Below are 27,308 nucleotides of genomic sequence, written 5' to 3'. Positions count from 1 at the left end.
GTAGAAACTCATTCCTCTGTTTAAATTACATTTGGTCTTTTGACATTTTTCTTTGTTTCATAACAGTTATAATTTCTTCTGTATCAGTTTATTTCATATGACTTAAAATTTCTTCTTCAGAGGTGTTTCTTTAAAATGTTGCTAATGTATAGCCCCTCTCTTCTACTTAAACTTATTTCAACCTTGTGAATTGCCTGGAAAAATATATTTAAATGTAAAAATGCATTTTTAAAATTAGAAAATGTATCATTTAGAAGATGACATACAAAAACTAAGATTGTTAGATAGCTCATTAACAATTTTACATTGATACATGTGAAATGATATTTTTGTTTAAATAAAATATAATTTTAAAAAAAGAAAAATTAGAAGATGTGTTAGAACTCTGAAGGATCCACTCCGTATGGTAGAAATAACATCTAAAGTATTATAGGGATAAGTTAAAGTTTGATACTATTTCCGCTTGAAATTTGGATTTTTCATCACTTACAGTACTGAATCTTAAAATGTTAAGTGTGAGATTTGTCATCTTGCATGTTTTCATTTATAAACTAAATCTTTATAGTTATGCTCTACCTGTCTTCAAAATCAGACAGCCACCATTTATCAGAAAAACAACACTTGAAAGATAGAGACTGCTTAGTGTTCATTCTAAGTTTGAATTTAAAACTCTGCTTTACTCCCACTATTAAAGGATAATTAGGACTACGTATTTCCTGTGACAGTATGATTCATGGTTCATTTTCTGTGGAAAAGGTTGTGAGATTAAAAAAAACAGATCAGCTTAAGATATGGAGACATAAGGGGATCATTCCCCTAATGAGATCATATGGTCCTTGTTCAAGGCTCAGTTCAAGAGTTGCCTTTCCTGAATTGCCTTTTTCTGCTGAATTTTCAAAACTGGAAAATGATAGCTTTAGGATTATCATTTGGGGTTCTCAAAATGATTTTCATTATTTTTTAATGACAATCATATAACGATTACGTTCCTATTTTTTATTTTTATTATGCTTAATCATTTAATAAAGCATAAACGGTATCATTTAGAGTTTGAGTCTAGACTAGAAAGTCATTAGGAAATTCTGTCAGGTAGGAAATATAATACATTTTTTAAATTGGCCTCTTCAGTTTTTTCATGGTTTAGTTATAAAAATGAGTTTTCCATTACTTTTAGGGTAGGAATAGAGGCCAAGATTTATTATATTGCATGATAACATTTACTCTGAAATCTATATATTACCTCTCATTGAAAGATTTGGTTGCAATGAATCAAACCTTCAAGTAATATCTTTTAAAACTTTCTTTATAAAAAGGAAACAAATCAAGAAGAAAACCGTGGTCTGGAGCAAAACAGTGTGTGTTATTATTTTAATATACTGTTGTCTTTTCAGGCTCACGAGAGGCTAGAGGATTCAAAACTAGAAGCTGTCAGTGATAATAACTTGGAATTAGTCAACGAAATTCTTGAAGATATCACTCCTCTAATAAATGTGGATGAAAATGTGGCAGAACTGGTTGGTATACTCAAAGAGCCTCACTTCCAGGTAAACTTTCCCTGTTGCTCTTCTTTCCAAGTCCCCTGTATTCCCAAAATATTCTCCTTTAGTAGTTAAGTTTCAGTTTAAGATGATGTTTTTTTAAAGATTATTTAGGGCCATATTTTGCAAATTCCAACTTAGATATTTTAATATCCCGTTCTGCTGGGACTACATAAACAGACGCACATACTATACAGATGTATAGGATCTGTCACAGAAATACATCAGAATGGCTTTTTCTTTGTGTAATTAAAAAACAACAACAACAACAACAGCCCTGCTTCACCATCACACCACATGCTGGGGACGTTTTTCTCCCTGTGATAGTGCATTTTTCTTCCTCACTACCACTGTTTCCCAGCCCTCCTTGTGACCAGCCGTATACATTTTCAGTATTGCTTCTAAGACTGGGGTGCAGTTGATGGCCTTGGACCAAAAGAGAACTGTATGATGATAGAAACTATGACATAGCATACTTTCCAAAGGTAAAAAAATAAAAATAAATGCAATTTAAGCGTTTGTCTATGTAGGTGAAGAGTTAATCAGTTTACCAAAGAAGAATCAGTTCAGAAGAAAAGGAGGTCGAGAGACTTCTTATAAACCTGTAATTAAGACAGTGTGGTATTGGGGCAGTATTAGAAAAATAGAAACCCCAGAAATACATCCACAGACAAATGGCAACTTGATTTATGACCGAGATACTACATTTTAGTGGAGAAAGAATGGACTGTTCAATAAATGGTCCTGGGATAAAGTGTCACCTGCTTGCCATTGCAAATCTTAGCATTAAAAATCAAATGGTAACACCCCTTTGCTTTTTCTCAGAGACTTTCTGTGACTCTCTAACAATGTTACTGCAAAAATTATGTACGTTTATAGTGAGATGGTTCCTACGTAAATCTGTATCTTAGGTACAAAAAATACAAACACATGTCAAAGACACCTTTGTGAAGAGGCCAGTTAGTTGAGGCCTTATAAGGCATACTAAGTTATTTGGACTTTATCCTGAGGACATTGGGAAACTTTGGCTCGGGATTGCGGGGGTGGGTGGGTGGTGGTGGTTATTAAACAGGGAGAGGTCAGATTGTGGAGCCAGATGGTTTTGTACCAAGGCAAGAAGTTGTGACGGCAGTACAGATAGTGGGAAATGTGAGGATTTTCAAGTTCTAAGCAGCAAAATCAATAGGGCTTAGTGAGTGGTTACATGTAACAGCTGCAGAAGAGAAATGTGGGAAGTTGATAAGGACAGGATTTCTGACAGACAGTTGACGGCATCCACTCTAGGAGAACTGTTTTGGACATGTTAATGTTAAGGTAACTGGCCATATTAAGTTTGCAGTACCTTAGAAGCATCTGGTAGAGCTTTTCAAGCATGCTGTATTTTTTATATAAGTATATAAAATTTAATGCATAAATTTATATAAAGTTTAATAAATACGTAAAATTATGAAATGGCAACAAGTAAAAATTAAGACATTGCATTTTTACTCCCCAATCCACTACTGTACTACCATAGTGCATATTCCTCCATACTTTTTCTAGGCATAAATGTACATACATATTTTTTTCCTTTACTGATTGCGATCATTTTGCACACGTTTTTTGTAACTTACCCTTTTTTTCAGTTGTTGATTTCCACTTTTTCATTTCAGTGGACCTCTGTCTCATGTAATACACATTCTATATTCACATATCTCCATTTCCCCCAAAATATTTTTTATAGCTGCTTTGTGCATATGAGTTTTCAACCTAGGTCCATGTGTGGCATCTGGGTGGACCATCCCTTTCTCCCTTGATTATGATGTTGACCCATGGAAGAGACCAGGCCATTGTCCTGCAGAATCCACTCCCTGGATTTATCTGGTTGCTTTCCTGCTGTGTTGTTTAGTTATCCCTTCTATTTCTTATAAACAGAAGTTTTACCTAAAAGATGATTCAAATTAATTATTTGGAACTAGAATGCATCTTAGTGATACAACATAAATTAATCTGCATCAGACAACGTATAATACCTGGTTGCTCCATCACTCCTGATGCTGAGATTAGTCCTTGATTAAGGGCAATGACAGCCTGATCCTACCCTTGAAAGCCTTTCCACTAGGAAGTAATCTAGTACGTTATTATTCTAGCATTATACAAATGCTGTTTCCTTTCAACCATTTACCTACTGACGAACATAAATTAATAATCCTTGCCTGAATCAATATTTTCATTAGAGGTTGCAAAATGACATTTTTCAAATTCTCTCATTCTACATTTATTGGCTGGTGTTCTTATATAAAGTAGAGCTTTTCCTCATCAACTGAGCTGTTTAGTTAACCTGTAATGCATTTCCTACTGAAAAGTTAGGGAAATGCTAGATTCTTTGCTTTACCAACTTTCAAAGTAAAGAATTGTTTAAAATAGCAATCTCAAATGGTAACAAAGGAGGTTTTTTCAGTCCTGTTTTTTAAATAGCATTGTGGACTTATGGAGTTTTCATTAATTCAGTATGTTTCAATCCTCTACAATCCTTAGTTTTGTTTTGTTTTGTTTTGATTTGTCAAATTATCATGACTTTGGCCAGTTGTGGGCAGATTTTTAGTATATGAATCTGAAGCTCAGGAGAGTTCTGAACCAAGGGAGTTCTCAGTGTATAAGCAGTGGTTCAAGTCACAGGAGTAGATAATATTGCCTAAGAAGAGTATATACGGTAAAAACTAAGCAGCCCAGGTTAGTGATTTGAGTAACTTCCAGCATTTATAGGAATAATACTTATATATGGATTTGTGAATATTTTTCTTCAGTCTCTTATACTATTTTCATGAAATGACCAAAAATTACCAATTAAACCCGTATACTGATTGCTTCTGTTCTGAACCTGTTGACATTTTCCCCCTTTTATTTTGATCTTTTTTTTTTTGTTTGAATTTGCACTCCCACCATTCAAAAAAATTTTTTTAATTTAGGTGTAAGTTGAGTATACACAATTACAGTATAAATGAAAAATAAATATAACCCCCCAAGTTATAAGAAATTCCTAGAAAGCTAGATCAAAGTCATCCATGAAGATAGCACATATACAGTAAATGTAGAAGGTAAAAGTGTATTATATTCAGGACCATTACTGGCTCTTTTTTCCCCCCAAAAATGTAAATTTTATACCTTTATTAGTAATATGAAATTTCCTATCACTGATATAAGATGCTAATTTTTATTCACTGGATATCTTTTTAACAGACATTTTGTACATGTGAAAAATATGTGGTGTTGCTAACAACAGGCTTAGGATAAAACTTACGGTCCTTGCCATTTGAATTTGTATGATAACTAATAAATAGGAATTGATAAATATTGAGTGATGGTGATGACAGTGGTGGCAATGAAATTCAGTGCCTCTATTGCATCACACTTGGACATCTAGGTTCAGTTTCCGTTAAACATCAGGCTTTAAAAAAAAGTTACAAAACTCTATCAGTCTCTTCAGATCTTTTAAAACAAGGAATACAATATTGTTTGATAATAAGTAAAATGATACATGCTTATATGTCATAAAAAGATTCTGTATATACTTGATTTAACTCATATTTGGGAATTTAATAATTGTGCCTTTTGTGAAATTTTTAGTACTCTACTGGGATAATGAACTAAGTTATTTTTAATAACTTATTCCATCTGTATTCCATCTGTAATTAATAACCACAGGCTGTTTTGAATCCTTCTAGTCACTCTTGGAGGCCCATGATATTGTGGCATCGAAGTGTTATGAGTCACCTCCATCAAGCCCAGAAATGAATAATTCTTCTATCAATAATCAGTTATTACCAGTAGATGCCATTCGTATTCTTGGTATTCACAAAAGAGCTGGGGAACCACTGGTGAGTTGATAAGTCAGTGCCCTCTTAAATCTGAAATCTGACATACTTGTGGCTGAGTCACTACTCTATCTCATTTTTTCTCTCTTCCATAATTAGTATCATTATGAAAACTTTATTCATGTTTGTTTTATCAGTCTTTTTTGACCTGTGTATAAAATACACAGCTGTTGTCTCTCAACTTGATTTAGCATGCAAAATTAAACCAAAATTAAAAGTTAAACTGAAGTAGAGGCGAGAAGAAGTTTGCCGATGAGTAGCAAAAATTTCAAAAGATAATTATTTTTTTCCTATACCCTTTGAAGAAGTAAACTCAGGTTGCTTGCTAATTGTAGTATCAAAACACAGAAGAAGGTTGTTATGAAAAATTGAAGTGACTATACTATACTCCAATAAAAATTAATTAACAAAAATTGAAAACATTGGTAGGACGCTATAAGTAATGAAGTTGACAATTTCCTGCTGACATGATTATTTCTGGGCTCTGACTATAAGAACAGTGAAGTGGAAAAATGAGAAAAGCCGGGAACAAGGCCATCAGAATGCACAAATACGTTTTCTTGCTCCTTCAAGCTTCCTTTTATCCTGTGGAATGCAACCTAAGATATGTTTCATTTTCAAAGTTACCCTTACCATGGAAGTCCTTTTTTAAGGGATGGTATATGTCAGCGGTCCCCACCCTTTTTGGCACCAGGGACTGGTTTTGTGGAAGACAGTGTTTCCATGGGGTTGGGGGGGATGGTTCAGGCGCTAATGCGAGCGATGGAGAGCGGCAGATGAAACTTTGCTCCCTCACCCGCCACTCACCTCCTGCTGAGCGGCCCGGTTCCTAACAGGCCACGGACCCCTGGTATATGTTGTCACAGTTGCACGTGGTTTAATGAGATTGGAGTATTGAGTCAGGAGAGAACATGGGAAAAGTAGGAATGATTCACTTACCTACTTTTGGGAATTATTTTCTTATACATACATGTTCATGACTATTTAAGATTTCTTCCTAACAACCTAAAATCAATAATTCCATTCCTTATTTCCTTTAGGGTGTAACATTTAGGGTTGAAAATAATGATCTGGTAATTGCCCGAATCCTTCATGGAGGGATGATAGATCGACAGGGTCTGCTTCATGTGGGAGATATCATTAAAGAAGTCAATGGCCATGAGGTTGGAAACAATCCAAAGGAATTACAAGAATTACTGAAAAATATTAGTGGAAGTGTCACCCTGAAAATTTTACCAAGCTATAGAGATACCATTATTCCTCAACAGGTTAGTAATAAAATTCTTGCTAATATTAAGAATGCTTTTATTTCTTTAATCACACTGTAGGGTAGAGCCACCAGTTGCTACTTTTTTGCTAAAGAGAAGAGAAAAAACTATCTGGTTTAATTGTTCTAAAGTGCCTTATTTCGTCATGGGTGAATTTTTGGATTTTTAAACAATATCATCTTACTATTCAAAAGGAATTAGGAAAGAAATCTCTTTGTGAACACCATGAACCCTAGCATTTCAGTAACATACAGCTAGGTATGAGAAAAACCATAAAGCCTTTTAGTCATTAATCTAGCAAACATTTTTGACACCTGTTATGTTCCAGGCTGTGTGAGAAAATAAGCATGTACTCCTGATCACCTCTAGCTTAGTGTTCCTGGGATGGGCTAAATAGAGAATGAGGCCAGAGAGAGAGGATGGGTCCAAAATGAAAAGAATCTTGAACACCTGATTTGTACGCATTTGATCTACATTTTGTAACTAATTTTTAGGTAAAATAGATTATTAAGCAGAGGAATGTTTTAATGACAGTGATCATCTAACCTCACTATGTTGAATGAATTTCAAAAAGGAGAGAGATGAGATCGTGTAGTCAGGAAGCAGATATTTGAAGGTGTGGGGTGATTTGTGAAAGGCAACTCTAATGGAAGGCTGTGACGACTGCTTTGGTTCAGATACCTGTGCCACCGCTTACTAGATTATGCTCTCTGTGCTTTGTTTTCTCGTCTATATAGTTGGGATATTTCTTTCTTAAAGATTGTTGTAAGGATCAAATGAGTTAATTCACATTAAGCTCTCACAGCAGCACCTGGCACATCCTGAGTGCTCAGCAAGTAGCTGCTGCTATTGTTGTGATGGTGGCGATGAGGTGGTGGTGGTGTGATTGTAAAGAAATGGTAAAGAAGGAAAAAGTAATAAAGTGATGGTAAAGGAGCAGTTGACAATTATGGTAATAAGCATGTTGGAACTGAGGAGAGGGTTTTTGAATCTAGGTACTGAGGACATAGGAAATATCTATCAATGTTTTAGATGCCTTTAATTATTCAGGTTTATTCCATAAATTTATTGTTTCATGTGTGAGTAAAATTATAGGTCTTTTACATAAGATACTGCCAGTATATTTTATTTTAATATTGATAATATAATTTAAAATACTAGTTTATATTTCTATACAATTCTTTGAAATAATGTGTGTTGAATACCTGCTTTATATTCTTTGGAGGATAAGCATAGTCAGTCATGAATTTTAGTATGTAAATTGGATTTCTGAAAATACAGAGGCTTATAGTGAACTTTGGTTCAAATGAAGGGTAGAGACCTTGTCTTCAAGGAAAAGAATCATGAAAGAACTGGTGTTAGAAATTAGACATTTTAAATAACTAGTACCTCTCAGACTACCTTTTTTCCTCCGTTGACACCTGAGTAGATTGGAAAAGTAGAACTTAAGATTTATGTATTTATTTTTAAATTATATGTTAGTTGTGATAGTTAGAAACATTTTTTTTTTCCCCTGTGGTTCACACTTCAGAATTCCTACCAGCTCACCATGGCTATGATGGACTTTTATGGGAAAAAGTAATTTTTGTGATATTAGTAGCTAGGGCTTTGGCCCAATTCCTTTGTAAGATTCTGCACTGGTGAATGGTATGAATGATGTGAAATGCAAGGGTATTTAGCCCTATCTTAGGCATACATTTTGTCCGTCCTGTGCTTCTCAAACGCTGCTTTTATGTAGCCTTCAGAACTGGGAGAGGGCATTGAAATGGAAGGAGAGGCCTTCATCCAAGCCTGAGGCAGTCTCAGACCTATCTTACCATAAAAAAGAAGACTCTAACCTGAAGCCTTCCAACAGGAGAGAGAAAACACAGCCCAACTGGGACATTTTTAAAGTGAGAGGGGGAATGATTACCAATTATGCTGGAATACGACTGTCCTGGGCACACTGTGGTCCTCTTACTAAGAGAGACTAATGGGAATCAAGGGCTTTCAGCCTTTCCAGCTCTGCCCCTCTTTCACTCACTGGAAGCTCCACCATGTAGTCCTGTTGGGCCTGTCTTAACTCTTTCTCTTATTGCCGTGAGAGCAGATGGAAGCCAGGAGGTCTGCATTACCAGGGTGCTGTTTTTCAAAGCGTGGTCAGTGGATCATCTTTATCAGTAACATTTGAGGTGCTTACTAAAAATCCAAAATCTTTCATGAGACCTAAGAATCTATATTTTTAATTTGAAGACCAGGATGGGTTAGAAGTTGCAGCTAATTCTGAAGTTCTCCAACTTACATGTATGTTGGGTTTCCAAAGGCTGTTTAAAATTTCATTTCTTTATTTAAGGCCAAACTGATGGGAATTCTCTCTTTGAGGCCATTATGACCCAGGTGCAAAAAATGTTATGAAAAGAAATTACAGTTTTATTTCACTTAAGGATATACATGTAAGAATTCTCAGTAATATATTAGCAAATGAAATTTAACAATATATAAAAAAGATACTATAACATGTCCAAGTTGGATTTATCCCATGTATGCTAGGATGGTTTCATGTTAGAAAATCCATATATGTAACCAAACACATTAACAGATTAAAGGAGAAAAATATCAGTAGAGAATTTGATAAAATTCAATACTTATGATTTTTTTTTAAAAGATTAGTAAATTAGGAACAGGAAAGAACCTCCTTAACCTTATTTTTTTTTATTAAAAAACCTAAAACATTATTCTCAATAGTTGACTGTTAGAAGCATTTCTCTTTAAAATCAGGAACTGGAGTCTAAGCTGGTCTGCCTGAGACTACTTGAGTGCCAACCCCAGGCCCCTGTGAAGCCCAGTTTCCACCCTAAGATGAGAAAAACCCACCATAAACCAAGAGAAACTTGCCAAACTTCAGGCATAATTGTGAGGGTAAAAAGGAACCACCCTTAGATGATATATAGATTAACAGATGATATTACAAATATCTGTTATAACAGATGATAAAAAATCTTCAGTTCTCCTTAAAGAAACTAGGAATAAACAGTATCTCTGACTTTTAAAGAGGTAAATATATTTGCAAACCAGGGAGTGATGATCCACCTTAACAGTCCTAACACTCAGAGGTCTCTGGCAGCAAACACTTTCACCGTTACCAGCCATGCTGAGACAAAGCCCTTGACAGAAAGGTCACCCCAATCTTAGACCAGCTTGGTGTCAGCAAGTTTTCAAGATCCTGGCATAAGCTGGATGGAAAAGCTCCACTTGCTACTGGGGAGGAGGGTGATCTTGTTCAGAATTTTGATGAGGCTTCCAACAGTGAAGCAAAGGGAATTGACCACTTCTTTAAAAAAAAAAAAAAATGAAACTTCAAGAATTTTGACTCCTAAAAAATTTTGTTTAGGATATAGTGAAATATCGAAACCTGTAATATTTTAAATTCTGAGGCTCTTGGACACTGCTGCTTTTTAAATTATTGTTTATACAGTTATTTATTTTGCAGTTAATTAAGCCAAAGAAGCCAGAACATAAAGTTTTAAAACAAGGATTAATAAAGTCATTGCTTCGTTAAAAAAAATTCAGAACTAGAGAAGGATGTTCATTAGCGGCACTTATGTTCAATATTTTATGGAAAGTTCCATAAGCGCATGAAGACAAAAATAAATTAATTATAGAAGCAAAAGACTTGTAAAGGAGAAAATAAAATATTATTTTCAAATAGTAAGATTTTTTATTTGAAACCCCCCCAACTATAAATTATTAGAAATCATTTAGCAAGATACTTGAAAATAAGATTAATATACAAAAGTCAGTTGCATTTCTATATGCCGTAAGTAAACATCTAGAAATTAACTAGGACATTTACAATAGAGTCAGAGAATGTCACATTTATGTCTAGGAATAAATCTGACAAAAATATTCGAGACCTCCATGCACAAAAAATTAGTAAGATCTAAGTAAACAGATATATCATGTTCATGGACAGGAAGACAATATTATGAAGATATCAGTTTTCCTTAAATTGACTTGTAGATTCAGTTAAATTCCAGTGAAAATTTCAATAAGGTTTTTCATGGTATTTGATAAGATGCATAGCCAAGACACTTTTGAGGCAGAAAAGCAGGAAGAGGGGCTTATTATTAATGTGTAGGAATTAAGATACGTGATATTATTGGCTTAGGACTAGACAGAATGAACAGTGGAAGAGAGAGTTCAGAAAGAGACCTACACACATATATTTCTTAGATATCTGATGGAGATGATATGTCTTTCAGTGAGAAAGACTATTCAATGAATGAAACTGGTTATTCACAGGGATAATATATGAAACTCTACATACACAAATCAAGTAAAAGGGGATATGTGGTCAGTAAACATATGAAGAGATATTAAAAATCACAATGTGAGATACCATTTTATAACATTCAGTTGGCAAAAAATGTAACTGTGAATATAGAGTATTTCTTCTACATTGCTGGTGGCAGTGCAAATTGGTATAACCACATTGGGAGGAAAAAGGTTTAGCATTATTAGGGTTGAATGTTTACGTATACTAAGACACGTAATTTCTTAGAGCAATATGTACAGCTAGAAACATGTTAACAAGCATGTCAGTTCCCCAAAAGAGTACATGCACAGAGCATGATACTATCTTTTTTAAGTTTTAAATAACTAGACATATATACTTTTACAGATTACATATAGGTTTAATAAAACTATACCAAAAGGAAAGCAAGGAGTTTGTGGACACAAGATGCAGGATGAGGGTTACCTTCATTGTTGGGGAAGCGAGGGTGGTGGGATGGAATGGAATGTGGGCAGGAGGACCATGTAGGTTTCTAGCCTGTGCTTTGAGTGGCAAGCTCATGGCTTTTATTATATTGTTAAAACTAACAAAATAAAAAAATAAAAGCAGGCCTTGCATGAACTAATGACTCAAGTGTAATGTAAATTAAGAATTATTAGTAGTATGATTTCAGAGCAGCCAGGTTAATAAATTTAAAAAAAATTTTTTTCTTTAACTAACAGAAGCTTAAACTTGTGGCCCACGTATGGTTATTTACCATACAGAAGTGTGAACTGCCCCTGAAAGCTTTTTAAACCAAATATATAATCTAGTTTCCTTGCTGATCTCAAAATATGTTGTTTGTGAGTGTGCATTTGAATAGGCTGAGTTCATACACTTTGAAAATCTTTAGAAAAATAACATTCTCCCTTAATTATCTGTTATTATTGTAGAGAACTTCTTAGCAACTCTGATCACTGCATTCACTACCTTGTCACTTACTCTGATGTGTAAACTCAGGTGGACCTGAAACTATGGCTTGAGACTGAGAGTGTGTACGCAGCACTTGTACCATGTTCAGCCAGCACATTCCCAAACGAATTACCAGCCTCCTTCTGATTTACGACAAAGGTCATGATTGGAGATGTTTCTCCAGCCTTTCATCCATTTGATGATTTTTCTTCTTCTGCTAATTATTATCCTTTGCATAGGCACAGCATACTCCTGTGCAATATTTTACTTTGTCAGTACTTTGACTATTTTTAGCTTTACTTTTTAAAGGTATCTTTGAGGTAAAATTTGTATAAATAGCATATACTTAAAGCATACAGTTAATAAATGTGGACATATCTATTATGTACCCATGAAACCCTCAACACAGTTGAGACAGTGAACATATCTATCACCCCCAGAAGTTTTCTTGGGTCCACTGTAATCCTTCCCTCCTGCTCCTTACCCCCAGCCCAACCTTCATGCCAGGCAAGTACTGCTCTTCTTTCTGTCACTATAAATTAGTTTACATTTTCTATATTTTTATATAAATGGATTCATACAACATGAATCCTTTGATTTTGCTTTTTTTTTAATCTGACTTCTTTCACTCAGCTTAATTATTTGGGGATTTATCCATGTTTTTATGTGTATCAGTAGTTGATTCCTTTTTATTAACAAGTAGTATTCCATTGCATGGCTGTACCACAGTTTGATTATCCATTAACTGGCTAATGAACATTTTTGTTGTTTCCAGTTTGGGGCTATTATAAATAAAGATGCTATGGACATTTACATGTAAGTCCCTCAGGTAAATACCTAAGAGTTGAAGTACTGGGTCATTTGGTAGGTATATGTTGAACTTGTAAAGAAATGGCCATAGTGTTTTCAAAAGTGGTTGTACTAATTACATTCCCACCAGCACTATAGGAAAGTCGCAATTACTGTACATCTTCACCAGCATTTGGTATGGTCAGTCTTTATAATTTTAGCCATTCTGATAGGTGTGTCATGGTGTCTCATCATGATTTTAATTTGCATTTCCCTAATGACTGCTAATATTGAGCATCTTTTCATGTGCTTATTTGCCATGCTTATGACTACTTTGGTGATGTCTTCAAATCTTTCATCCATTTTTTATTGAGTTGTTTTTTTTCCTTATTATTTAGCTTTGGGAGTTCTTTATGTCTTGATACAAGTACTTTACCGAAATTATGATTTACAAAGATTTTCTCCAAGTGAGAAGGGGCTTGTCTTCATTCTCTTAACACTGTAATACAAAGAGCAGACGTTCTTAATTTTGATGAAGTCTAATTTGTCCATTTTTTTTTTATGGATCATGCTTTTGTTCTGTGTGAAAAAATCTTTGTACAACACATGGTTATAAAGATTTTTTCCTATGTTTTCTTCTAAAAGTTTTATAGTTGTATACTCTGCATCTGGCTCTGTGATCCATTTACACTGCGTTTTTATATTGGGTATAAGATATGGATCAAAGCGTTGGTTTGGGGTTTTTGTTTTTGCATGTAGGTATCCAGTTTTTCCAGCTTCCATTGTTAAAAAGACTCTTTCATTAGATTTGGAAATTTTTTGATTGTTATTACTTGGAATATCTTTTCTGTTCCTCTGTTACTCCTGTCCTTTGGTGACACCAGTTATACATGTTAGGCTCCTTGGAGTTGTCCCATAGCTCACTGATACTCTTTTCATTTATTCAGTCTTGTTTTCTCCCACTTTTTCATGTCGGACAGCTTCTATTGCTTTGTCTTCAAATTTATTTTTTTTTTCTAAAATGTCTAATCTGTTTATCATATCCAGTGTACTCTTCATCTCAGATATTTTTGTTTTCATCTCTAGAAATTTGAATGGAATCTTTTTATATCTGCCGTGTTTCTACCTAACATGCCGAATCCTTCCTCCAGCTTCTTGAACATATGACTACAATATGTAAAGTTAAAAATAACTATTTTAATGTCCTTGCCTACTAAATCAGTCCCATTTGTCATTTCCGGGTCACTTTTTTTTTTTTTTTTAACATCTTTATTGGAGTATAATTGCTTTACAATGGTGTGTTAGTTTCTGCTTTATAACAAAGTGAATCAGTTATACATATACATATGTTCCCATATCTCTTCCCTCTTGCATCTCCCTCCCTCCCACCCTCCCTATCCCACCCCTCTAGGTGGTCACAAAGCACTGAGCTGATCTCCCTGTGCTATGCGGTTGCTTCCCACTAGCTATCTATTTTACGTTTGGTAGTGTATATATGTCCATGCCACTCTCTCACTTAGTCACATCTTACCCTTCCCCCTCCCCATATCCTCAAGTCCATTCTCTAGTAGGTCTGTGTCTTTATTCCCATCTTTCCACTAGGTTCTTCATGACCTTTTTTTTTTTTTCCTTAGATTCCATATATATGTGTTAGCATACTGTATTTGTTTTTCTCTTTCTGACTTACTTCACTCTGTATGACAGACTCTAACTCCATCCACCTCACTACAAATACCTCCATTTCATTTCTTTTTATGGCTGAGTAATATTCCATTGTATATATGTGCCACATCTTCTTTATCCATTCATCCAATGATGGACACTTAGGTTGCTTCCATGTCCTGGCTATTGTAAATAGAGCTGCAATGAACATTTTGGTACATGACTCTTTTTGAATTATGGTTTTCTCAGGGTATCTGCCCAGTAGTGGGATTGCTGGGTCGTATGGTAGTTCTATTTTTAGTTTTTTAAGGAACCTCCATACTGTTCTCCATAGTGCCTGTACCGGGTCACTCTTAATTGGTTCATTTTTCTCCATATTTTAGGTTGTATTTTCCTGCTTATTTGCATGTCTGGTTATTTTTGATTGGCTGCCAGATATGAATTTTACCTTGCTGAGTGCTGGATATTTTTGTATTCTTAGAAATATTCTCAGGTTTTGTTCTAGGATAGTTACATTATGTGGGAGCAGTTAGATCCTTTCAGATTGTGCTTTTTAAGCTTTGTTAGGTGCAACCAGAGTAGGATTAAGTCTAGGGCAGAACCCTTCCGAATACTGAATGCTTCATGAATTATGAGGTTTTTCCACTCACACTGGTGATAACAGGAACTATTTCTGACCCTGCATGACCTCCTGATATTGTTCCCCATAATGCTGATTCTTTACCTGATCGTACTCATGACGTGCACTGATGAGTATTCAGCTGAACGCTGGAGGGAGTCCTCTAGTTCTTGAGCCCTTTCTCTGTGTAACTCTTTCCTCACTGTCACTCTGTTCTGTGCACTGTAACCCCCTTGATCTCCCTGTCTCTCAGCTCATCTCCTCAACTTGGAGACCACCAGGCTCTACCTAGAGTCCCCCTTCCTGGGTTACAACCTGGAAACTTTTTCTGTGCAGTTAATTGGGGCAATTGTATAGTTCATCTTGTTTATTTCCAGTTTTTAGGGATCACTGTCTTTGTTGTCTGATGTCTTGACAAACATTTCATATGTTTTGTCCAGTATTTTAGTTGTTTGAGGTTAGAGGGTGGGTCCTTGTTACTTGTCTTAGTCAGAAGTGGGAGTCATTTTATCTCTACTTTCATTACCATAAGAATTTAATTTTTGAATAGGTGAATCATTCCCATGGTTCTAGAAGTCAAGAAATAGGAATATGTATTCAGCTGAAATCTCCCTTCTAATCTACTACCAGTCTAGTCCTCACTCCCTATTGTTAAACAGTTAAGATTGCTTCCAATCTTTTGTGATGAGGACATATTCAATAGTTAATAGTCTTCTATGTAAGTCATTTTGCATATATCTGAGTAACACTGCTGTTGAACACATTCCCAGAGGTGGATTACTAGGTCAGAGGTTTTTTTGCATTTATAATTTTGATAGCTTTGCTGCATTGTCCTCCCAAGGGATTAAACCAGTTCTTCCACCAACCTGTTAGGACTATGGGCCAATAGGCATTTTCCTATCTACAGAATGTTATCAAATATTTGGATTCCTGCTAATGTGACAGGAAGGAAATGTTATTATAATATAGTTTTAATTTGTATTTCTACTCTGAGTGAGGTTAACATCTCCTCCTGTGTTTAAAAGCCAGTACTTTCTTTTTTCTCTTCCTTCTACTTTAGATTGTTGGTTATTCAGTTCTGTTAGAGATAAGAATATGAGATTGAAATATATTAGCAAGTTGTATTTAGTAACTTCTTAATAACCAATGAACAGTTAACATCCATAGCCTATTAATGAAACACTTTAAAATGTACTTAATAAAATACAATTATACTAAATCTAGTCAAAACTCTGTGATTTAAAGGTCATTACAAAATGTTTAGATCAAAGGTTGGGTTCATTGATTTTTCAGACAAATTTTCAAAGTTCAGAGTAAAACTACTTTAATCTGAGTTTTTGAGCTTGAGAGTAATGTTCCAAAACTAATTTGGTTAATGAAAAAATAAAATTGCTTCTTCCAGAAATCTTTTACATTGGAGAGATGTGGTTTGTTTGACAAATAATGACATTTCCAGAACAATTTGATGAGAGTAGGGAAATGAATATTTGAAACTTGGACTAACTCAGGAAGTCTGAGCCTTTTGTTACAAAATATATTCTGTCCCACAGGTAAGAATAATAAACACATTCATGGTTAGATGACAGGATCCTCTTACTATTAATTCAGTGCAGCTTTCTTGAAAAGTAAGGAGTATCCAAGATTTTTTACAACTTTGCATATCCATCCTTCTTCTCTGCCTCATCTCAAACACCTCTTTTGCTTCTATCATTTTCAGGTGTTATAGCCTATGGACAATTAATTAGGGAAGTAGTTGCTTTACCAAATGAGTGAAGTAAAAATGGGCCAGTAGTTCGTTTGTACTTTGTTAATTTATTATCAGTTTAAAGTCTGGCTTTATTTATGCGATGAAAAATGTATTTTTAGCGTTGCGTCAGTATGGAGAGGCGTCCATCACACGTCCGTCAGGTATGATGTCATTCCAGGACATTCTCTGCTACTCTGTTTTTCTGTCTTATCAGCCAGCTACATTTACCTTAATTACACTTAATCATTTCGGGTTTTTTCCATTGCCAAAACATTGAGCTGCATGCCATTGTCAAGTTAGCCAATTGTCACATTTTAGCGATCTTAATATTGTTTGTATGCTTGCCTTTGAGATATTTCTAAAATTGTATATCAGGAAAAAAATTATTGGCTTACTGATTTTTTTTAAGCATTAATATTTAGCCTTTCAAAAGTTATTGAAAATATTCTGAATGCTTTGTATCAAAATCATCTAATTGTAAGTAACTAAAATTTTGTCATGTTCCCAAATTAAGTTATTTTTAAATTAATGTGCATCCATCACATTACATTTTAGTACACTAATAATGTAATATATCTGCTTGTGTTATTTGAATATCTTGTTTGGTTATATTTATAGAAGTATGATAAATAGAAAAATAACATTGTTATTTTGACTAATTATGTGCTTTCCTGCTTGCTAGTTTACCTGCTGATAAATACTAAGTCAGTTCCTTAGCAGATAAAATTTGAATTTCTATAAATATGCCTGAAAAAAGTCTGTATTAAAGTAATTGCTCTGAACTTGCCATCAAATACTGAAAATGCTTAACTTAATTAGAATTCAAATTAAAATTAATAAACTATTTTGGATATTGGAGATCATAACTAATAGTGGTAATTGACATACTTTTATTAATAAAACAGATTTAAAGGAAATTTGTGTGGTTAAATGAATTTAAATTGGAAAATAGTTTCAAGGCTTTTTCAGTATTTGTCTTACAATTAATTTAATGCTGATCATTTACATCAAAGCAAGATGATTCCAGAAAAGTATTTTCCACACTAATTTTGGCTAGTGTGAATCTGTGTGATTAAAAATATATGTCATTACCAGGGATGAAAGTGGGTTGTATTTTGTTGTTTTTTAAGTTTAATAAATATATTGCAGGTCTGATTTTAATATGAACTTTTAGTATTTAATTTTTGCTTCAGGAAACTTTTAAGAAGTCAATCCTATTATATCTGAAAAACATGTCTTAAATCAGCTGCATATATTAATTCAGGATGTTAATTAGAAAGTAGGATTTACTTGCATAAAAATTACGCAGTGTTGGTTGGAAAATCACGTGAAAAGATTGGGAGAAAGTGTAAGAATAGTGGAAGAAAACAATTGTCAAACTCCGTTGATTTACAATTAGAAGTTAAAAATAGAAACAAAAATTTAATGTAGTACTAATGTTTATTTCTTATTTTCTTCTCTGATACCAAATTATTAATGCTCTAATAATTTTATACTTATTTAAGGAAAACAAGTTCCTTAGTTGAAGTACTAAATACATGGTCAGTTACAATTAAATCACAGTGCTTTGAAAAAGATTTCAGAAATCCTGTGACAAATGATACATCTCTAGTATTTTTAATTGTGCTGTGTTTTAGGTATTTGTGAAATGTCATTTTGATTATAATCCATACAATGATAACCTGATACCCTGCAAAGAAGCAGGATTGAAGTTTTCAAAAGGAGAAATTCTTCAGATTGTAAACAGAGAAGACCCAAACTGGTGGCAGGTTAGTATGCTTCTCAAAATTTCTTCAACTGCCTTTTTATTTTTAATCTTAGATCTGGCCAATATCTGAATATTCAGGAAGAAGGTATTAGCATTTGTTCCAATGATTTTTCCTGCATGAACAGCTCCTGCTTCATGGCTGCTAATTTTGTGGACAGAAGACCAAATTGAGAGGGAATTTGTGAGTAGATGTTAATAAATGCAGAATTAACTAGCCTGTGGTGCTCTTCCTTTGGTTTAGAGACTAGACCAGTCAGTTCTTCCACATGTGATTGCAGTAAAATATAGTATTGGGTAGGAACAACTCACTTGGGGGTCATCCCTTTTTAGTGTTTGTTCCTTTTAACTAGGAGTCTTTTACTGTAGGTAGAGTAGTCTTCCTCTTGTCTCCTCTATGTATACATTCATGACAAATAAAACGTAATTTCTTAAGGTCTTAAATCCATTTGCCCACCTCTTCTCAGTAATTGAGAAATGAAGCCTTGCTTTATCATCCGTGTTGTTTGGTCTTGGATTGAAATCTGTGTGTATGGAAAGGGATGTGTGTTATCACTGTCTTTCCCCCCTTCATTTTCCAGAAGATGTGTGATGGTCTTCCTTTTCCTTTCCACTAGTACAGTTTTCAGAAAACTCTAGCATAAGTAATAAGTCTGGTTTTGTAATTGTTTACACTGACTAGCAACCACAGTATTCAGAACTGGAGAAACAAAGTCTAAAATCTCTTAAACTGTAAAAACAAAAGAGAGTCTCATTAAGGAACAAAGTGTGAAAGAAAAGGACCTGGTACCTAGCACTAAATTCTGAATTAAATGGAGATATTAGTAACTCACATTAGCTCTAATAAGTTATACTGACTTCTAAGGGGGAATGAATTACAAGAATAAGAATAGTCTTGCTAATATGTCCTTAAATTTAAATTAAGACATTATGATGTATAAGGGCACAGTGTGGTGAGAGAACTAAGAAATGAGTAAATTAAATGGAATCCATGATTTCAAGAGGTTTCCACTGAATTTCTTAGAACTGATCTAAAAAAATCTGCTTTCTGTGACAGTGTCCTTTTTTAAACTTTCCCAGTTTTCTCTTTTTTCCCTTCTCTGTGAATGCCATCTCTTAGTTTTCTCTTCTAACCCCGTCACCATTATCTATCTCTGTCTTTTCCTGCATGTTTGTCATCTATTACTCTAATTGTATTTTTCAGGATTTTAATTGCTAAAAATGATACTGGATTTTTCTGTGCTAGCTGTAAGGATAAAGTCACTAATGTTGTGGGATAAGCCGTTAGTAGCCAGTTCTCCAGCCACTATTTTGAAATAGCACTTCTTTGGGTTTCATTTTAAAAGTTAGTTTGTTGACAGTAGGTGAGGTTTTACCTATTTTAAACTTACTTCCCCTCAGGATATTCAGATTCCTGGTAGCATGAACTAAACTCTCCACCCTGTTCTCCCAGTGCTGTCTCTCTTTTTTTTTTTTTCCTATTGATTTGGCCTCAGGAAATACCAACGTAGTAGAATTATTGGATAACAAACACCTAACTAGGTGCCAACACATAACAGCATTTATTCCTTTCCATTCTCACTAGTTTAGTATTATAAATAAAAAGTTTTAGTAATTTAAAGAGCCTGTACACCTTTGTATTTCAGTCTAAAAATTCACTACCAAATAGCACACTGGTTAGGTACCCACTGATTCCTCAGTACTAAAGTGTTTCAATATCCTGACAATGCCATGGATTTAAATATCAAGGTCAGTTTCTTAAGATCAAATGTGATTTTATTTTTTAACTGACTATTTCTTGTCCTACTTATTAGAATGTGGTCTCAAGTTTTGATCACTGAGATATACAATTCATTAATTTGATTCTAGGCTAGCCATGTAAAAGAGGGAGGAAGCGCTGGTCTCATTCCAAGCCAGTTCCTGGAAGAGAAGAGAAAGGCATTTGTTAGAAGAGACTGGGACAATTCAGGTGATGAACTCGATACAATAAGTAACAAGTAGTCCTTTGTGGCCACCTTTCTTTGCCTCTTTCATCTGAATTAGCTGATGAATTTATTTAAAATATATCTAGAATTAATCCCTCTCATCTGCTTTAGTGTACTGCTCTCAAAAGTAAACTTTTTGTTCCCTTTCTGCCACCTGCTGGTATTGTATCAGAATTCAGTGGCTCAACTCACCCCTGCCTGCTTCTGCTTTGTAGGATGCAACACTGGGAAGATAATTCTCCCACCCCTATAGAACACCACAGGGCAATGTATATAGTCTGACATATTGTTTAAGTTATATTTGCCTTGTCATCCTTCAGGACCTTTTTGTGGAACCATAAGTAGCAAAAAAAAGAAAAAGATGATGTATCTCACAACCAGAAATGCAGGTATGTTTTTTTTGTTTGTTTTGTTTTTATTTTTTTTTTGTTTTTAAACTGTTCTTTTTCTTTTTTTTTTTTTTTAATTTTTATTTTTGGCTGTGTTGGGTCTTCGTTTCTGTGTGAGGGCTTTCTCTAGTTGCGGCGAGCGGGGGCCACTCTTCATTGCAGTGCGCAGGCCTCTCCCTGTCGTGGCCTCTCTTGTTGCGGAGCACAGGCTCCAGACACACAGGCTCAGTAGTTGTGGCTCACGGGCCCAGTTGCTCCGTGGCATGTGGGATCTTCCCAGACCAGGGCTCGAACCCGTGTCCCCTGCATTGGCAGGCAGATTCTCAACAACTGCGCCACCAGGGAAGCCCCGCAGGTATGTTTTAAATACTTTTTTGAGAAATCCAAGTGAAGTATGAAATAGCTTTATATCATTACTCAATGTGGCATACACTCTAAATGTATAATTTTAAATGAATTAATTCAGATTAGTACCCAACTGCAAGGGACTGCCATGTGAACACTTGGTACAATAATATACAGGCATTATTTAAATCCTGATATATATACTTGCACTATCACTAGTGTGCTTTATTTTATACTCATAGTTTATAATAAAATGAATTGGTTAGGATTTATGCTTGTATTAATGAAGGAACAATGTGACAATTAAAACTATTTAAGAACTTTGATAGAAACTTGTGTCATTTCTACAGAACAGAATGCCTTTATAAAGATAATAAAAGAGTTATGATTAAGGGCAACCATATTCTGCCATAACATTGTCCATGATACTTTTGGAAAAATAATACTGGACCAAACAAATCTTAGCCTGATCTAGTAGGATTCTTTCTTAAATCTTTCAGACTTAAAGAAAGATAAATATGACACCTACCACAGTTAATTCTTTTCAGTTATAAAGGCTGATAGGAGTGAAATGCAGCTCTTAGAATCAGAAGGCTCTGGAGGCTTACTCAAAAGAATTGATAATTTTAAAGTGCTTTCTTGACTTCAGAGCTACCCCTATATTGGTAATAAACTAAATAGTACATTATAAAGGAAATAATCTAATAATATATTATAATAATAATATTATAATAAGGGGAAATTAGACTCTCCTAATCTATTGTGGAGAAATTGTGCAAAGAAAGTGTTGCTGTTAAGATAATAACCTAAGGAAGAAGTGTTATTACTATAGATTGAGAGTTATAGCCATAATAATAGGTAATATAATATTTCAAATCCTCTTGGGCTTTATTGTTCATTAAATATATATTCTTAAAGCTTTCTTGCAAAATGGAAAATTTCTAATTTTGCCATTGATCATAATTTTGGAATGTGTTTCTACTGAAAATAGTTAAGATCCAACATTTTATTTTATACATAAATTTAGAATCTTAATATTTAAATGTTAGTATGTTGTCTATATGCATTTTATTAATCAAACTAATATTTGCAGAGTTCACCACACAGTATTTATTCATTTGTATCATTGGAAGGGGATACTCATTCTATGAAACTTATTTAAGCAGCCACTCTAAGTGTACTGCTGTCCTCCATATTTGATACTCACCTTTTAGTGGAATAGATTACATAAACTAATTTGCAATTTGATTATATTAAGTAATTATTTCTACTGATGAATTGATAAGAAACAGGTTTTAAGGGATAGATTATCTGATAAGGATAAAGTAAGGGTATTTTTCTAGTTTTGTTAGACAATTTTTTAAGGCAAATGAATAGAAGCAGGTGTTTAAATCAGGGTACAAAATAATTTATTGTACTTTACCAAATTTATTTTTAAAACTGTACTAAGTACAGTTCAAGTGATACTTAACTATCAAGACAACTAAGCCATTACTGAACAGAATAGCAGAGGTTTTTCATCCATATAAAAGATAACTGAGGGACTTCCCTGGTGGCGCAGTGGTTAAGAATCTGCCTGCCAATGCAGGGGACACGGGTTCAAGCCTTGGTCCAGGAAGGTCCCACATGCTGCAGAGCAACTAAGCCCGTGTGCCTTTGCTCTACTACTACTACTACTGAGCCTGTGCTCTAGAGCCTGCGAGCCACAGCTACTGAGCCCACGTGCCACAACTACTGAAACCCGCACACCTAGAGTCCGTGCTCCGCAACAAAAGAAGCCACTACAGTGAGAAGCCCGTGCACCGCAACAAAGAGTAGTCCCCGCTCACCTCAACTAGAGAAAGCCTGCGTGCAGCAACGAAGACCAAACACAGCCCAAAATTAATTAATTAATTAATTAAAAAATAATAATAAAAATAAAAGATAACTGAATATGATGTTTTCCCATTTCCTTACTTTTAGAATTTGATCGTCATGAAATCCAGATTTATGAGGAGGTAGCCAAAATGCCTCCCTTCCAGAGAAAGACATTAGTATTGATAGGAGCTCAAGGTGTGGGACGAAGAAGCTTGAAAAACAGGTTCATAGTGTTGAATCCCACTAGATTTGGAACCACAGTGCCATGTAAGTTTTCTGTTTCCTTTACTATTTAATTGGAAAGAAGGAGTGGGGGTGGGGCAGATTATTATTATTTTATTCCCAAGTAATTTCTAATTATGCCAATGAAAATGAACAAGCAAATGATACTGAAAAACTTGGCGACTCTACAGCTGTCTTGAAATAGCATTGTGGGCCATGTCAGCTGGCTGCCTGGTGGCAATCGCTTCTCCAAACTCTTCAATCCAGAAGTGTTCGTTAAATGCAAGTATTAAGAGTTGTGGCAAAATCAGCATTAGCTGTGTATTTTCTTGTACATTTGCTGTGTATCTGAAAAGTTGTATTTTCATCCAGCAGGGGAAACCTGCTGGATCCTCTGACACTCATGATCTGGCTTGTAGCTTTCAGTCCTGTAAGGTCCTAAACCTGGTTTTTGATAGCACATCAAGAGAGATTCCTCTTCCAGAGCAGGCAGCATTAATGAAGGTCACATTTATTTATATACAAAATACAATAATACTGATGGGAAATAATAACCATTAAATGAACCAGACACTCATTTTATGATCTTTGTGTTCTTTCTCTATTTGCACATTTACAAGGAAAGTTAAATAATGTCAGAAGCATGCTTGATGAGAATGGAGTTAGAGCAAGAAGTTAAGTACAAATGTATATTAGTCCTTATAATAAGGCAGTGATATCATTCATTTTGGAGATACATGAGCCTTTACTTGTGGGAACTTACATGCCCTCTCCCCTGAACACAAGCCAGTCTTGCCTTTATAAGTCCCCTTTCTGTGCTTCCATTGCTGACCAAGCCCCCTTTTGATTAACACAGAATTTCTGTAGGTATTTTAATGCCTTTAAGCTTTCCATGTCAAATCTTAGCCTAACATCACTCCATGTCTTTTGGATGAGTTTTAGAGTTTCTCTGCTTTCATCCAGTATGCTTTGACATTTAGTTCTCAGTGAGTAATCTTACTGCTGACATTTTTAGGGGTGTATTGGGGCAATAACCCTGTCATTGTCCTCATGTGCTGTTTGTAATCCCTTCAGGGTAAGACTTTGAGTTCCACTGTAGGCACTGTAAATCATTAAATCAGACAAATCATAGTTAAGTAGTTAACAAAATAAAAATCTCACTGTGATCAAAGTATTTTAAGTATTTTAAAGTATTTTATTTTTCATTTTTATCAAATTAATACATGTAGCATATTTTAATCAAGTAGTTCTCAAAAATATGTAATGAAAAATAACTCCATTTTCCTCTACCCCACCTCTGGCCTAGACCAGAAACAGTCACTTTTCAATCTTTCTGCTATTTATTTTGTTAGTCTTCCATATTTCTTAATAATGTCTTCATTCTGCTATTTCTTGTTCTGTCCAGTGTAGGCCTTACCTACTGACTTCCTGAGTGTCCTCCCAGCATAAAGATAGCTCTAGTTTCAGTTAATTCAGTTTCACTTTCTTGTACAGCCTCTTCCTCTCCCCCAACCCAGCAATTTCTAGAGTTCGTTTTTTTCTTCCCCTCTTTGTCTTATGTGTTCATGAGTATAGTTTTGTATTAAACCAAAGAACCTCTTATTTAGTAAGTCATGCTTTTTTCTTGGAGACCTCTGTCCCACAACCCTCAGTCTTCCTGCTTTAGTGAGGGCTACACACTCCACTCTGGCTGCCCCACGTGCACATAGGGATGTTTCCCTTTGTTGCTGTCCTGGGTTGAAGCTATTGTTCCTGGGTCCCATTCTTTTTCTTTCTTGGTTTATTGCCTTGTTTTGCTACGCCACATGCCTTGTAACTTGACAAAAAATGCTGTATGGGATGTAATTTCTGCATCTTTGAAGTTGTATATTTTTTTGTCTTCTATTTGATTATCTGAGAATAGAAGGTCTAGATTGTAAAACCCAAAAGATGTTACTCTTTAACCCAGTTTTGTTAAGAAGTCTAATGTCATTCTAATTTTTGTCCTTTCATACATGACCTGATTTTTCCTTCAGTCTTTTTATTTTGTTGGTTTTCATTATTTTATAACTTAATAATGATGTGCCTTTGTGTGCATCTATTTTTATTTATTGTGCTGATGATTAGTGAGCTCTTCAGACTAGAGATGCATGTCATTCAATTCTGGGGAATTACTATTTCTTGGATGATTTCTCCCTGTTTTCTCTATTCACTTTTTTCTAGAATTTCTATTAGCTGGATGTTGAACATCCTGGATTCATCTCCTCAGTCTCTTACTTTTTTAAATCATGTTGTCCAACCCTTTATCTTTTTATTCTACTCTTTAAAAGATTACCTTGAGTTCTTTATCTTCTATCTCATCAATGTTTTATCATAAGTAGTCATATTTTTCATTTTAGGATTATTTTCTGTTTCCTGTTTTTTCCCACAGCATCATCTGTTTGTGGGAGCTATCTCTTCTGTATCTCTAAGAATATTAAGTAGTGAGTGTAATTTTTTTTTTTTTTTTTAAGATGATAAAAAGGTTCTGGAGATGAATAATGGTGATGGTTGCACAACAGTGTTACTGTACTTAATGCCACTGAATTGTGCACTTAATAATGGTTAAAATGATAAATTTTATGTTATGTATATCTTATCATGATTAAAAAACACTAAAAAAATTAATTGTGTTAGCTTCTTAATATTCCAGCATATAAGTACACCATGCTTTACTGTTATCACCCATTTATATGGTTTGGGTGGCTTTTTTGTTATAAATAAAGAGATCATAAAATGTGTATACATAAATCTCAGATGTAAAATTATTAGACCAAAGGATGTATAGAGAGATTTATAAATATAGAAGTATTAAATATATTTATTTCAACTTCTTGATTTCTTCATGCCAAATTAATTTCCAGAAGATGTACTATTTTACCTTTCAAGACTTATTTTTAGTAAAGATTCAAGTCTGAATTTTTATATAGAAATATTTATGTATATCCATACCTTGTCAACTATCACGTCTTCATATAATGTAGGTGTGTTTTACTTTTCTTTAAATCATTCATGTTTATATAGTGTTTGTTTGTTTGTTTTAAGCCTCAGAATCAACACACACACAAAAAATACTGATGAAGTGTGACAAGTTTGCCTAATTTTTGATACACAGTCTTGTGCTACACATTGTCTGGTGGGCTGGTTGGGGAAGTCTCATAGGGAAGGAAGTAAATGCTGGTGTTGGATTAAATTGACTTAGTCTTCTCTTTATATTGTGAAATGGTCCTAAAATAAAATATAAAAAATTATTAATCCAGGTGGACAAGCTACCTTATGAATCATGTTTTCCCTTTAATACATCTTGGGATAGTTAACAAATAAAATGTTACTTTGTTGATTATTTCCTGACTATTTGAAGAGCTACTAAAGATTAGAATTTTGCCTATCAATCACAAAACTTAAATTCTAAGCAATCACATTTCTTAGTTGCTTAGCATATAAGCCTAAGGAATCAGCTGTAGTCAATCCACCCTGCTCTAATTTCTCTGTTCTAGAAATGGAAAGGGGCTTAATTATGTGCCAATGTAGATTTCTTTTTTGAGTCTTCACTAGAGAATGGTATTTTCCTTAAAATTCACTTGTAAACTAAAAACATTTCACCAAGAATTTAAGATTCCCTCCACATGTTGGAGGTAGTGTTGGGGGGCAGTGTGTGTGCCTGTACATATTTACTTCAAGCAGCACGTTCCCATACATGGTTTCACTGTAGTGCGTCCCCAAAAGTCGTACTCTTCTAAAATTATCTTCACAGATATTAAGCCAAGTCCTAGTATGTATGTATTTGGAGAGTTTAAAATTGCCTTAGGAGTTTTATCATACCACCTTTGGTGAATAATCCCAGAAACCTTAGAGATCACACATTTTTTAATATGAAAAGCCATCATAGCATCTTGAAGCTCTTTAAGTGACTTTATAAATCTCTCCACAGTGGTCTGGAATGAGCCAGAAAACAGCAGGAGAAAAAGGGAATCCTCTTGTACATAATAATCTTATTTGTGAATTAGACCCTTATTGTTGAGCTTG

The 27,308-nt window shown here is 34.5% G+C and overlaps 1 protein-coding gene and 1 pseudogene across 1 annotated transcript in view; both read left to right on the top strand.

Moving 5' to 3' along the window:
• Positions 1 to 27,308, top strand: part of MPP6 (membrane palmitoylated protein 6) — a 105,163-nt gene that overhangs the window by 68,238 nt on the left and 9,617 nt on the right. The window contains 7 exon segments of the mRNA XM_036864085.1: positions 1,392 to 1,544; positions 5,243 to 5,395; positions 6,433 to 6,660; positions 18,339 to 18,470; positions 20,336 to 20,435; positions 20,772 to 20,840; positions 23,148 to 23,309. Coding sequence (XP_036719980.1) covers positions 1,392 to 1,544; positions 5,243 to 5,395; positions 6,433 to 6,660; positions 18,339 to 18,470; positions 20,336 to 20,435; positions 20,772 to 20,840; positions 23,148 to 23,309 — 997 coding nt within the window.
• LOC118901121 lies at positions 7,586 to 9,992 on the top strand (annotated as a pseudogene).

Source organism: Balaenoptera musculus, chromosome 9 (genome assembly GCF_009873245.2).
Source record: "Balaenoptera musculus isolate JJ_BM4_2016_0621 chromosome 9, mBalMus1.pri.v3, whole genome shotgun sequence".
Classification (NCBI taxonomy): domain Eukaryota; kingdom Metazoa; phylum Chordata; class Mammalia; order Artiodactyla; family Balaenopteridae; genus Balaenoptera; species Balaenoptera musculus.
The sequence above is the reverse complement of the archived record's forward strand: the minus strand, read 5'-3'. Positions and strand labels throughout refer to the sequence as shown.